The sequence below is a fragment of the Sinohyriopsis cumingii genome, chromosome 18, assembly GCF_028554795.1.
Source record: "Sinohyriopsis cumingii isolate HCF-2022 chromosome 18, ASM2855479v2, whole genome shotgun sequence".
NCBI lineage: Eukaryota > Metazoa > Mollusca > Bivalvia > Unionida > Unionidae > Sinohyriopsis > Sinohyriopsis cumingii.
The window spans coordinates 101,549,529-101,564,069 of record NC_142978.1 but is presented as its reverse complement, the minus strand read 5'-3'; the positions used below and the strand labels follow the sequence as shown (position 1 = coordinate 101,564,069).

Genomic DNA, 14,541 nt, shown 5'->3' with positions numbered 1-14,541 from the left:
ACCAAGAGTCCATGGTGTCGGCCTGGAGACGTGCCGTTATCATATATTTGTTCAATATTCACAGTGAAGTGTACGTACAGTAATCAGTATCAATATATTGCTGTTGCGTTTAGAAATACCCTGTTTATAAATGTAAACAGTTAATAGGCTTCAGTGTTGGGTCTGCAACTGTGAAATGCAACTGCATGTGCTTCAAATGTCTTCCACGTTTCGCCCAAGGTACCCGACGCAAGCTTGGTAAAATGGGTCATAATCATGAACACAGAATGTTAAGAAAGAAAATAGTGGGTTTCAAAACCCTGCTATTAAATAATCACGTATATATATTGAGAATGATTATAGCTGGTTTGAAACCCATCTAATACTTGGCCTTCTTATAGATAAATTGTTCTCCGCCTTTTTTTTTTCTCTTTTTTTTTTTTCCCCTGACGTTACTGGTAGCGGAGACCAACGGCGCTAGGCACTATTATTGCTGGAGTTTTCAGCCTCCTGTCCTGTCAGACTATCAGCTGCTCGCTAGCATAATTATAAATTTATTTCGACTGACATTTGTATGCAGATGATAGGCAAAATCCCTCTTCTTTAGACCCATCACATTAAATCCTTCCGAGTACTCACTTTTTTGTATTAATCCCTTTCAGAGCAGAATACCTGGGTATCAACTGGTTACTGACCCGAAAATTTTTAAACTGCTGATGCATGCTTGGAAGTGAGCGACCCAACAGTCTGTGATAGCCAAAGGCTGAAATATCCAGCACAAATAGTGCCAAACACCACTGCTCTCCACCAACAGTAAATTTTGTCAGAATTGTATAAAACTTAAACCAGTTACCCATTGATCCTAATAATTGGTTACCAAGGTATCAGATCAAATAGAAATTGTATTAAATGTGTAACAACCTGAAATTAAGTCAGCAATTTGTTTAGTTCACAGTATCCTATAAATTTTACTAAATAATATCACCTGGTACAAAGTCCAAGGATTAATCCTCATTTTCTGAATTCCTCCATTGTCATTGTCAATATTGTCTGACTCCTGTTCCATGGCCTCACTGTCATTTGCGGATGGTGATTTAGAGACTGAGCTTGAGCTTTGTAAATAACACTTTGATGATATAATTTGTTAAATCTATTTGAGGTTGCAACTGAATACATATTAGTTGTATGGCAAAATCAAATAACCACCCTCTGTTACTTACCACTGTTTCACACTTGCGGCTCAGTTAAAGAGTTGTCGCATGGAAAAACAAGCTATGGGATTTAGGTCCATTATTTACTGGAAGGGGCAGACCTCTGGTTGGCACTGAAAAGTACATGTATTTGAAGCTCATTCAAAAGGATTGTCAACTTGAAAACAAAGTGAGTGTTGCCTTTACAAGCACATGCAGAAAACTTGTATATGGTAAACCAGTACCCTATGGCTCATTTTGTTAACTGGATTATTATCAACAGGCAGGTACCAGAGTACCCAGATACCTGTTGGCATTGTTATCCATCAAATGTCAGAGAAACAAAAAATGTCACAGAACGACTTGATGGTCTAGTATCTAATAGGAGACTTGTTATTTTATATCACGCATTTATCTAAAGGTCCATATATTAGAATTTAGACTCACTTTTTTCACTCTGAATTAATATTTTCATGATTTATACCCATTTTAGTATTAGCCATGTATTGGGTGCCAGTGTTTTGCAGAAGTTCATGGGTGGGTGTTCAATTTTTAGTGGCAAAATCAAACAAGATATTTATTCCTCAAACAAATCTTGACAATATATTAAAAAAATTATTCATAAGACCTTGCTGTGCATATATTTCTTACCTGCAATGCACATTAGAATGACCTGGGTACAATAATAACATGTATGCATTTGATTTCAAAGAGTTTATGAAAGGCCAAATCTGTTTATATATTTTATCCAGGATGATTCTAACAGTAAAATTGGATTACCTCTGTAGTTACCTTCGATCAGTGAATACAGAATTTAAAACACTTCCTAGCTTGAATTGTGAGGTTAAAATGCCTAGTACATGTTGCTGTTTGCCTGGGTGGTATTATTTGACAGACAAATAAGTAGTGAAAGAGAACATATTGAAAGAATGATAAGTCTTGACAAAACAGTTAAAATTTTGACAAATTTCTCATCTAGTATGGATATCGAAATTGACATCAGAAATAACTTTAATTTGCTTCATGTTGTGCAATTTTTATTATTTGTTTGAAATCATGGTTTTAATTGATGAAAACATTCATTCGAGTTTAGAATATATTGACTATGCAATAACGATCATTCACTTTAAATACAGCTTATAGAAATATTTGTCAGGAAGCTCATATTGGAAGCATGACTTAGAAACATTTCAGCTTTTTGACAATTTCAGATATGAATGTATCATTCCTATAAATGTCATTGCACATGATGTCCTTGCCTTGAAAGTTATTGGCTGTACACACAAAGTACATTTCTGTGCATCGCTGTAAAGAAGTTATCCTTGAATTTGAAAAAGTTAAGGTTTTCATCAAGGAATAACTCTTACTCCACTGAAATTTACATTGGCTTTTATGTTTTGAATAGGGCAGAGTTGTGAAATTATTTAATCCCAAGACAAATATGGATTTATGACTTCTGCAATGAGAGTTTTATTTGCAAAATCATCTGGTGTTGCAGCCATTAATGGAAAATATTTGAAAACTACAATTCCTTAGGGCTGTAATGAATTGCTAAAGCCCTCCATGTACCTCTGCACAGTGACCACCTTATGTCTGTGCCCATGCTCATTAGTTGCAGACTTGACATTTGTGACTACAGTAAATGATTTGGCTTACTTCGTGCTCTCTATTCAATCTGTTGCCTTGCACATTCACCCAAACACTTCCTAGATTGAATCGTGAGGTTAAAATGTCTTTAGTTTCAAGTACACATGATTGTGTGCAGAGTAAAAATAAATAATAAAAGAGTACATATTGAAAGAATGATAGGTCTAGCCAAAACATTTAAAATATTAAAAATGAAGAACTCAGTAAATATCTCTGATTAAATTATTGTTTTATATTTTGATTGCAAGTGCAGGTTGTACATCCATATAAAAAGTAAAAAATAAAAAGCAGCATGATGGGAAATAAATTCACTTGTAAGTAAAATATTCAGCCAGTATAACTTTGAAATCTGGGTGAAGGAAACGTGAGATGTATGCATGTTCCAAAAATATGTTTAAAATTTTTACTATTTCACTTTATGGAGATAAAATGACACTTTCTTTACAAATTTGTTCCTTGGCCATGGTTTAATGGTTAGTACACGCAACCACAGAACCACATCAGGATCATAAAATAACTTTATCTGTGACCCATTTCTGAAGAATTTCTACTTTCACTTTTACTAATGACATCATTTAACAATCAGCTCATTCTCTCATCCTGAATTCCTTCCATTTCTTTTCCTTAATTTTTCTTTCAGTTGTCATTAAACCAACATTTGATTCCATGATCAATACTTAAACATGCTTTGGAACATAGATTTATATTTGTGTGTATTTCAGCCACTGGACTGGTAGCACTGGTGACACCTACAAAATTTCAAGGGCAGATAACTGACCACTAGTCCTCATTATACATATTTGTAAGCAAAATATATTGGATTTACATTGGGATCTATTTTTAAAAATGATTGACAGTATGGGTATGCAGACTATCTGTCTGATGAATGTAATGTTTTAGAACTTCAAAATTTTATGGAATTTTTAGAGTTTTTCATTTGACTCAAAGTGCAATTATTCCAGGACAAACACATAAAGTAAAAGAATGGTTTTATTGTCAATTTCTTGTCATTTTTTTCAATATCTACAAGAAAGAAAAGAGTTTAAAGAAAGTTGGGTATCTAATTCATTTACTTAAGAAAGGAAATGAAAACAGTATTTCCTGTTCACGTAAAATTGATAATTTTGTATCATATAGAAAACTAATACTTTGATAGAAATAAGACAAAAAATCAAGGATATTAATACAAACTATGGCAAGAGTACTTTCTTCTTGTATATGTAAACAAATCATGATATCAAAGAGTCATCTCTGAATATCAGTGATGACAGCTTCACGTGAAACTATAATTCAGTATCATTCTGAAAACTGTTATTTATGCAGTTGTCCACACTGAGTAACATTGCATACACATGCTCAATGGTAAACCAAATGCCTGTTATGGTGGGAAGTTTATTTGCTCTCTCAGAATAGTTCATAAGGCTTTTTTTTGAAGACTTAATAACTGGCTGGGAAAAAAAACAAATAGTGAAGTAAGTTAATTTCATGGTATGTACCTTAGTTTCAGTTTACAACTGTTAATGATAGAAGTTTGCAACAAAAATTCTGTCCAAAAGTGTAAGCGGATTATGTGATCATGACAGATTTTAAAAATATGTTTTCATGAGCATTGGGAATTAATGATTAATGACACTGCATTAAAATAATGGAGATTCAAAGCGCATGAGTGGACAATAAATGCACATTGATCCAAAAGCCATTATGGTGTTACTTTATAAAGCAATATCATGAAATTTAAGCTCACTGACATTAATTTTTTTTTTGCATTATGTTGTATTATTTTGGCCACATAACATACCTGTCATCTTTTTATATTGAGGTGATTTAGTTTTTACTTTTATTTGAGTGTGTTTCATGATCAAATGGAAGCTCATTGCACATGATATAACGAATGCAAAGTGTGAGTTAATATTGTTTATTGGATCTAGTAGCCCATTTGTTTTTGAAGATTTTAAATGTAATGAAAAATTGTGATATTAATTAATTCAAATACATGAATAAAACTGTTTTAGTTTTTACACAGTAAAACCTTTTATGGTATATTAAGTTTTCTTTATGATTATATTAATGCCACTGAGCTTTCTATTTTTATTTTATTGTATTTAATTCATTTTTGTCTATTTTTCATAGACAGTGCTTACCAATCTGGTACAAATATAATTCAATACTTATTTGATTTTATACTCATGCCTATAGGGGAAATGGTATACAGTAATCGCTGAATTATGGAGAACTCGACCCATGGAGAAGTTGCTCTGAGAGAAGTTATTCTGGGAGAACTCATCCCATGTGTCAGGAGAAGTCACCCCATGGTGGTTGGAGAAGTTGCCCCACTGTGCCTGGAGAAGTCGCCCCAAGGATCATAGATACTAATTCTGAAATATTGCCATATGGTTGTTATGGCTTTATTTATTGTTGTTTTTCTTCAACTTAATAACTTATTAAATCTATCAAATGTACTACTTTTCAACTTTTCCATTTGATCAACTCCACTTCTGTATTCAACCAAAAAGAAGTGTTCTCTATCCCTTTTTTGCTCTGCTGTTCACATCATTAGGTGCAGTTTATTTGGAAAAATAGAGTGGGTGTAAGCATGATATAATGTTTTTAGTTTTATATTTGAAACGGTTCCAATTTAATAACAAAGTCATCCTGAGATGGACCTCCATAACCCAAAATCGACTGAATTGGTGCTGACCATCAATAAGCCAAATGGTTATAGTATCGTCTTTCTAATTGAACAGTTTAATCTGATTTTTCATGGAGATTTGCTAACCATTAACGAATGTTACATGAACGTGATAAAAAGTATCATTAACACATATTCATGAAATGTGGTTGCTGCTGAGTTCAACATCATGGCTAATGTGCATAATTTTGGACGGTTTCTGAAAGCTCACTTGTATTCCACCCATCATTTAGTTTATTTCTTCTTTTTTGTTAGTGTTCCTAATTTTATTATTTCTCAATAAAATGAACTATTGAAAATTGAACAAGAAGTATAAAAAAATATTTCACTACTAAATTTCCGATGCAAAATAAACAGGATTATGTTATTTTATTATATATATCAACACCATGAGCACACATACTACTGGAATTTTGTTACCTTAAATGCATATTTGAACTGCTTGACATACTTGGGACATAATGAGAAGATCATTTTTAAAAACAAATTTAAATGTCACATTTAAATCCTGGACTAAAACTGAATAACATTTCACATGGTCCAAATCAGCTTGTAAGTTTGGAGAATCAGCCAGAAATCTGGGCCAAATCAGTTAGTAATTTGTACCGAATCAGACTGGTCTGAGTTTGAGAATAATTACCACAATAATGAATAATGTTATTATAATAGAACTATCAATCAAGAAAGTTAACAGTAACATTTGTTTGAAAAAATTTCTTGTGGTGTTCCTGTGTGTTTTGTTATAAGAAATCTAACGTGATTATTTGAACACACCGACTTTCAGTTATAAGTGATTAATTTTCTATTATCGACATTACACAGATGAGATGAATGCAGAATGGGAAGGAAGGGTTTATTATACAAAGAGTGGAAATCAGTCTTGAACGTAAGCGTGGAAGAAAAATGCATATTTGTCTGATGCAGTTACGTACAAAATCAAAGATGCATAATAAATTGATGTTGGAAACATTGAATGAAAAAGCGTAAACATGTCTTTTATGTTATTTAATTTGGTAGATAATTTCTTACTCTTCAGAGATGGAGAAGAAAAAAAAGATTTTAAAATATTGAGGATTGTTCCAGTACACATGTTAATGTAATTTTGCAATATAAATAGTTTAGCAATTATATAAAGTAAGGATTTCAAAACTTTTTGCTACCAATATTGAAACAGTTTTGCTGTATAACTGTCAGAGATGAGCACTGATGGAAAACAACGGCAATATTTCCCATATTATTCAGTAACAAGCGTAGGATTGTCTTATAGAATAAATAAAAAAAGTATTCAGGTACACGCTGAACATATTCAATCAAGGAAAAGGTATTCAGTGATCTATTTGACAATTAGAACCCTCTACTTACTCAAAAATGAATGTGACTACTTAATAGTACATTTGATAAAATTAATTGCATTTATTTGAACATCGATGAATTTAAATAAGTTGCATACGAGACTTACATAGATTTTGTCAGAATGGGTTAAGAACAAAAATATTTATATCAAAGTTACAAACAATGATAACTCGTGCTTTTTGTTTGCAATCAAATCAATTACTAATGTAAATGAACCCTTGATATCAACAATATTAATTTTTAAACAAGTGTTCATGTTGTTTTAGTAGATGTTGGATGAAAAGAATGATCTCAGCAAATTTGACAATGATTTTGATGTCACTGCATATATCTTTGAACTTACCAAAATTTACCAGATGAACGAAAAGGAATATACACTTTGCTATGATGATATTTGCACCATTACGTGGTCTAAGGTTGACATTGCCCGGGGTGGGAGTGGGAGACAAGCGCCCCAATCATCCAAAATGCCCCATACGACCTGCGTCTCCTACTGCCTCTGTCAACTAAAATCCAGCTCCTGGCCTTCGCGAGTGGCTTAGATTTGAAGCCCGGCAGACCATGTTTTCTACTAACAGGAGAAGGGGTGAAGGCGGCCCACTGGCGCCTTAAAACCAGTTGCTTCGGGTAGATGGGACTCGTAAACCTTGGATGGTAGCTCATCTAGGAGAAGGAAAACTCCGATTCCAAACCTCTGCTGCCTTGTGGCTATACCCACTCAGGGGAAAGGCTAAGGGAGTAAACCCCGACAGAAAATCCGGAGATGGAGTCCCTAAGGCGGTATGACATTGACTTCAACGTCATTCCGGCAACTCCTGCGACGCCGTTGGTGCCAAGCTGTATCGGCATTCGTCGTTCCCTTGGGCACACCAGCTGCGTGGAGAGGGGGGATCTGCTGCATGGGCAACAGCTGATTCTCCATACCACCCTGCCCAGGCTTCATAGCTCCACTGGAGAGGACACTCCAGCGTCGTCGTACGGTGTCGGCACAACACGAGAAGTAGCAGTTTACCGGTTCTAAGTCAAAGCTCGATTGGCGTAGAGCTTGGTGCCAGGGGTTACTTCTGACGGTGGGAGAGATCATCAGGTCTCACTGGACAGCTACCGCCCACCTCAAGCTGGGCAGCCCCCAGTCAGTAAGGTGCTGCCCGCCATGGCCTGCCTGCTTCACTGGGTGCGTGGAGCTTAGAGAACCATCTCGACAAGTGGGCCACAAAACTCTGCACCAGGAAAGACTAAAAGAAGAAATAAACAGACTCCAACTCTTCGTTTTGCAACCTGGAACATCAGGACCATGTGTCCTGGATTGACCACTGACCTACAGCAGATCGACGATGCACGGAAGACTGCCGTCATTGACAGAGAACTCTCCCGACTGAACATCGACATTGCCTGCCTCCAGGAGACCTGACTGGCTGACAGCGGCACCATCAGGGAAGCCAATTACACATTCTTTTGGCAGGGGAAGCCCTTGGATGAACCTAGGCAGCATGGTGTAGGCTTTGCCGTCAAGAACACGCTAATCGCCTTCATTGAACCTCCATCATCAGGTACTGAGAGAATCCTTGCCCTCCGGCTGTCAACATCCTTAGGCCCGGTCAACATCTTCAGTGTGTACGCCCCAACCCTCTACTCCACCTACGAGGAGAAAGACAAGTTTTATGAGGCTCTGGATCAGGCAATATCCAGTGTCCCCAACAATGAAAGCCTTTACTTACTAGGAGACTTCAATGCTAGAGTGGGAGCTGACCATGAGGCCTGGTCCACCTGTCTCGGTTTTTACGGAAGGGGCAAGATCAACGAGAATGGTCAGCGACTGCTGGAGATGTGCTGCTCCCACAGCCTATGTGTGACAAACACTTTCTTCAAATGCAAGGAGATCCACCAGGTGTCGTGGAGACACCCACGTTCATGCCACTGGCACCAGCTAGACCTCGTCATCACCAGGCGTGCAGAACTGGCCAGTGTCCTCCTTACCCGCAGCTACCACAGTGCCGATTGTGACACGGACCATTCCCTGGTGGCCAGCAAGGTGCGAATATTACCCAAGAAGCTGCACCACGCCAAGAAGAAGGGTCACCCACGTATCAACACCTACTGTGCAAGCAACCCAGAGAAAACACAGCAGTTCATCAGCAAACTGAAGGAAGCCCTTACCAAAGTGACACCTGATGACACCATTGATTCCAAGTGGTCCCATATCCGTGACTCTGTGTACAAATCAGCCATCACAGCTTACGGAAAGAGGGAGCGAAAGAATGTCGACTGGTATGAGGCAAACTGGGAGGAGATGGAGCCCGTGACTGAGGCAAAGAGGAAAGCCCTTCTGGCATACAAGGCTGCACCTAGCCCCAGAACACTACAAGCCCTCAGGATTGCAAGGAATAACGCCCAGAAGACCGCCCGCCGCTGTGCCAACACCTACTGGCTGAACCTTTGCAACAGTATACAGACAGCTGCTGACACCGGGGATACAAGAGGAATGTATGAGGGTATCAAAAAAGCGACAGGCCCCCCCAGCTACAAGACCGCCCCTCTCAAGTCCAAGACGGGCGAAGTCATCACAGACCAGGGGAAACAACTGCAGCGATGGGTTGAGCACTATCTTGAGCTATATGCAACCCAAAACAATGTCACTGGAACTGCCCTGGACGCCATTCCAGACCTGCCTGTCATGGAGGAGCTAGACACACAGCCCACCCTGGAAGAGCTCGGAAAAGCCATCGATTGCCTTGCCTGTGGGAAGGCTCCTGGAAGCGACGGCATTCCGCCTGAAGTCCTCAAGAGCGGAAAACCAGCACTGCTCCAGCCCCTACACACACTCCTCTGCCTTTGCTGGGAACAGGGATACATCCCACAGGACATGCGTGATGCCAACATCGTCACTTTGTACAAAAACAAAGGAGACCGTAGCGACTGCAACAACTATCGGGGCATCTCCCTCCTCAGCATCGTCGGAAAGGCCTTCGCCCGTGTTGCCTTGGCACGCTTGCAGATCCTAGCCTCCCGCGTCTACCCAGAATCCCAGTGTGGATTTCGAGCCGGCAGGTCAACTGTAGACATGATCTTCTCACTACATCAGCTGCAGGAGAAGTGTCGCGAGCAGCGGATGCCCCTCTACATTGCCTTCATAGACCTGACGAAGGCGTTTGACATGGTTAGTCGGAGTGGACTCTTCAGACTCCTGCAGAAGATCGGCTGCCCCCCACGTCTGCTTGCTGTCATTATGTCGTTCCACGAGAACATGCACAGCACAGTGTGCTTCAATGGCGCAACATCTGAAGCATTCCCAGTCGTTAGCGGAGTCAAACAAGGCTGTGTCCTTGCACCGACGCTCTTTGCCATCTTCTTCTCCATGCTTCTCCAGTACGCATTCAAGGACTGCAGCGAGGGAGTGTACATCCATACCAGGGCTGACGGCAAGCTGTTCAACATCGCCCGTCTCCGTGCTAAGACTAAAGTCACAGAGGTACTCATCCGTGAATTGCTCTTTGCCGACGATGCAGCCTTGACATCACACACGGAAGATGGACTCCAGCAGCTGGTATGCTGCCTCTCCCATGCATGTAAGGAATTTGGACTGACCATCAGTTTGAAGAAAACAAATGTCATGGCACAGGACACAGACTCCCCTCCCTCTGTCTCCATCGATGGGTACAATTTGGAAGTTGTCGAGAACTTCACATACCTCGGGTCTAACATCTCCAGCTCACTCTCCATTGATTCTGAGGTGGGCGGCAGGATTGCCAAGGCAGCAGCAGTGATGGCCAGACTTAACCAGAGGGTCTGGAACAACCCCAACCTCACAGAGAAGACCAAACTGCGTGTCTACCAAGCGTGCGTGCTCAGCTCACTTCTCTACAGCAGCGAAACATGGACCACCTATGCAAGACACGAGAGGAAACTCAACAGCTTCCACCTGCGATGTCTGCGGCGCATTCTGCACATCCAGTGGCAGGACAAAGTACCCAACACAGAGGTTCTAGAACGAGCCAACATGAACAGCATGTTCTCCATACTCAGCGAGAGGCGCCTTCGCTGGCTCGGCCATGTCAAGAGAATGGACCCAGGTCGCATTCCCAAGGACCTGTTATATGGGGAGTTAGCAGAAGGTGCACGACCAACTGGACGACCACATCTGCGCTACAAAGATGTTTGCAAGAAGGATATGAAGACAGCAAACATCAATGTCAACGACTGGGAGAGCTGTGCAAACAACCGTTCCAGCTGGCGTCTAGCTGTCAGGCAGGGAGTTCAAAACGCAGAGGAAAAGAGAAGAATAAAGCAAGCTGAAAAGAGAGCTAAAAAGAAGGATAAGCAAAAGCTTACTTTGGAGCTATGCCATCGTCTCTCGTAGACGGACGGATGCCAAGGACGTTGGAATGACAAACATAATAAAATAGTATTAGGATACAGGTGCAGCATATAATCTAGAACAGCCCGAGTGAAACCATCAGATAATCAAGACGTATTTAAGTTATTCTAACCAAGGTTTATAACTATTAAAAAGGGAACTCGCTGATATAATTTAGATATTATTAAAATAAGAGGCAAAGATTAAATTCCATTGAAAATAATGGCATTCATTGAAAATAAATAGTTAAATAAACAGTAACAATGAACGGTCTGCTTTTGATGGATGGAGACCAAACTTTTGAGGGAAATTAGGAAAGTATAAAATAATATGTTGTATGATGTATCAGTTGGGGCTGCATGAATTTCTTACCATCTTGGACACCACACAGATGACTATATCATCTCATGTTTGGTAACTTTCAGACAAACAAGTCTGCTATAACGCCTGACAATGGTGACAGTACTAAACAGCATCAACAACAGCAAACAGTGATTCCACAATGATTAGTAATAATAGTCCAACATATACAGGGCTTAAGTAAACACTTGCAGTGGAAAACGACATTGTGTGAGGTGGTATATTTGAATTTCAGTGCTAATGTTAATCACAAATTATAATCTCAAATAGGTAATTGAACAATTAAAAATGCGATCAAATAATGCAGTAACCACCATGTGTCAACATCTTTGTTGCTAACAGTATTGTTCTAAGGTACACATTTCTATCTTTTAAATAACATATTTATTTCAAAGATTAATATTAAATAGGTTTTCTGGGTGACAAGTTTTGGGGTGACTTATCCAACCAATTGGGGCGACTTCTCGAACTACTCTATGGCGTCTTCTCCAGATACGTTGGGGCGAGTTCTCCCAGGATGAGTTCTTCATGGGATGAGTTCTCCATATACCATAACTGCTGTATCCATCCATCTTTCCTTTTATCTATCCATCCTTCCATATGGACTCATTAGCTCAGTTACCATATATTCTCATTTATAAGCCAAGTCCAACTGCAAACTACACAGACCCGCTTCTGCCATCGTATATTGTGCCGGCAGATGTTGGTCTGTGTAGTTTGTTTGGAGTAGTCAGTAGAACAAACAGCACAGACCCTTATCTGCACATGCATTATGCTATGGCAGAACAGAGTCTATGTCATTTGCAGTTTGACTCTTATAAGCGAGTATATATGCGAGTTCAACAGTTTTTGATGGATTGCCATAAGTTGGTAAATATTTAGGTCATAACCTGAAGATGTGCAAGTTGACGAGTCACTTTACTCCTTTAATTTTTGTCTTGTGGCAGAGTGTGAAACAGCCTTATTAGTGTAACTTGTCCCACGGGTTTTGATCAATTAACATGAAACTAGGTCAAATGTATGGTAATCCGCACTTAGCTCCTGCAATGTGTGTTAGAGTTATTGCCCTTTTGTCTTGTAGCTTAATGCAGTATTTGATACAATCTCATTAGCACAACTAGTATTGTAGTTTTTGATGGATTGGTATGGAACCAGGTAAATGCTATGTTTATCACCTCAAGATTTACATAAAGACAGATCACTTTGCTCCTGCAATTTCATTAGGGTTAACATCATTTTTATTTTGTAGCTTAATGACATGGTCTTGTTAATATATATATATATATATATATATATATATATATATATATATATATATATATATATATATATATATATATGATATGCACTGAAGTAATCACTTTTGCTCCTGCTGTTTTTGTTGTTCTTTTTGTCTTGTAGCCTAATGTAGTCTTGTAGTCTAATGCAGTATATAACACAATCTCTTTCGTATGAAAATAGTTCCATATTTTGTCTTGGATTTTTTAAAAATTCATTGCTGTGAAATTTAGTGGTATTATGGTCATCATCTAAAGATGCATATATCAGCAATTCTTTATGCTTACATGATTTTTTCGTTAGAGACATTACCCTTTTTTTTACTTAAGCTGGATACAGTGTGTCCGAATTTTGTGACTGCATTTATTCTTGCAGTTTTAGTGTTCTGCCATAAATCATACTTAATATTATAGTCATCATCACCAGATATGCACTTCGACAAATCATTGGATTCACACTATTTTCAAGAGAGATGTGTGCTTTTGTGGACTGTAGACTAATCATCATGACAATTTTTGTTCTAGTGTTTTCTATGATTTTCATTTTCTAAGTTAAATATTCCAAACTTGTGCTTTTAATCAGACTTTCATAGTTACTTCACCTGAAAATTTTCCTTGTTTGCCGACAATATGCGCATTCAGATTATTTAATTATGCAATAAAACTTGCTTGTTATATCTTCCTAAAAAGTGTAGTGAGCTCTAATATTAGGCTGTGAAAACTTGCACAAATTCCTGACATTCATTTCTAATTGTCTTTTTGTGCTTTTCTTGTGATATGCCATGACTTGGAAGACATACAGAAAAAGCCATACCATCGGGCATAAGTTACAATATTATACAAATATTCTTGTGTACCAGAAGAGTTTTAAGTTGATTATAGATAACATGTGACTTATTCAGGTTGCAAGTTGCAAGAAAGTCTGAGAAATTAGAGTACAGTGGGGGTGAGTGACATGGTGTTCATTATTTTCCTTCAGAATTATGCATTTTTTGCATACCATGGTCCCTGTTGATGTAATGTCAGATACATATTTTAGCCTGTTAACTTAAGTACAGCATTTTTAATGACTATTTTTAAAAAATCAATTTAGTGTTAATGACTGATGATGGCAAGTGTGGAGCCCCAGATGCGGACTATGGTGGCACTGGACCTGATTCTGAAATCCCTCATCACATCCCATGACTTTCAGGAGCTTCCAAACAAGAATTGGGAAGCCATTGCAAGGCTGATACCTGGAACAACATCTGGCATGGTAAATTTTCATTATGTTATCTCAGATGAATGTATATTTTATTTTGCTGCATTCTAATTATAAACTAATGGCTGGTGAAAGTACTTTCTGCTTTTGAAATCCATTTGTACTTTGAAATATAAAAAAGATTTGTTACAATTTGTCTTATAGTGAGTGTTATATTGAAAAAGTCATATGCATTGTATTTTTTTGTTGGATGAAAATTCAAATAAAAGTAGTTTTACGTCTTTATATTGTCTGAAAGGCAGATATAAGAATACTTCTACATCATTTTATTGTCTGTAAAAGATAATAAAAGTACAGTTCTACCTCATATTGTCTGTAATGCAGATAAAAGTAAATTTCTACCTCATTGTCTTTAATGCAAATAAAAGTATAGTTTTACCTCTTTATATCATTTGTAATGGGAACTATAAAAGTAATCTATATTAATAATA

The 14,541-nt window shown here is 38.2% G+C and overlaps 1 protein-coding gene across 6 annotated transcripts in view; it reads left to right on the top strand.

Moving 5' to 3' along the window:
* The first annotated feature begins 1 nt into the window (after position 1).
* Positions 2–14,541, top strand: part of LOC149777604 (SANT and BTB domain regulator of class switch recombination-like) — a 115,734-nt gene continuing 101,194 nt past the window's right edge. For 5 of the 6 annotated variants that reach the window (XM_089942253.1, XM_089942252.1, XM_089942250.1 and 2 more), the window contains exons 1-2: positions 2–70; positions 13,943–14,104. In XM_089942253.1, the coding sequence (XP_089798379.1) occupies positions 13,955–14,104 (150 nt within the window). In that variant the 5' untranslated portion in view covers positions 2–70; positions 13,943–13,954. Of the gene's footprint in view, positions 71–3,538; positions 3,619–13,942; positions 14,105–14,541 lie in introns of all 6 variants that reach the window. The other variant, XM_089942249.1, reaches the window with a different exon arrangement.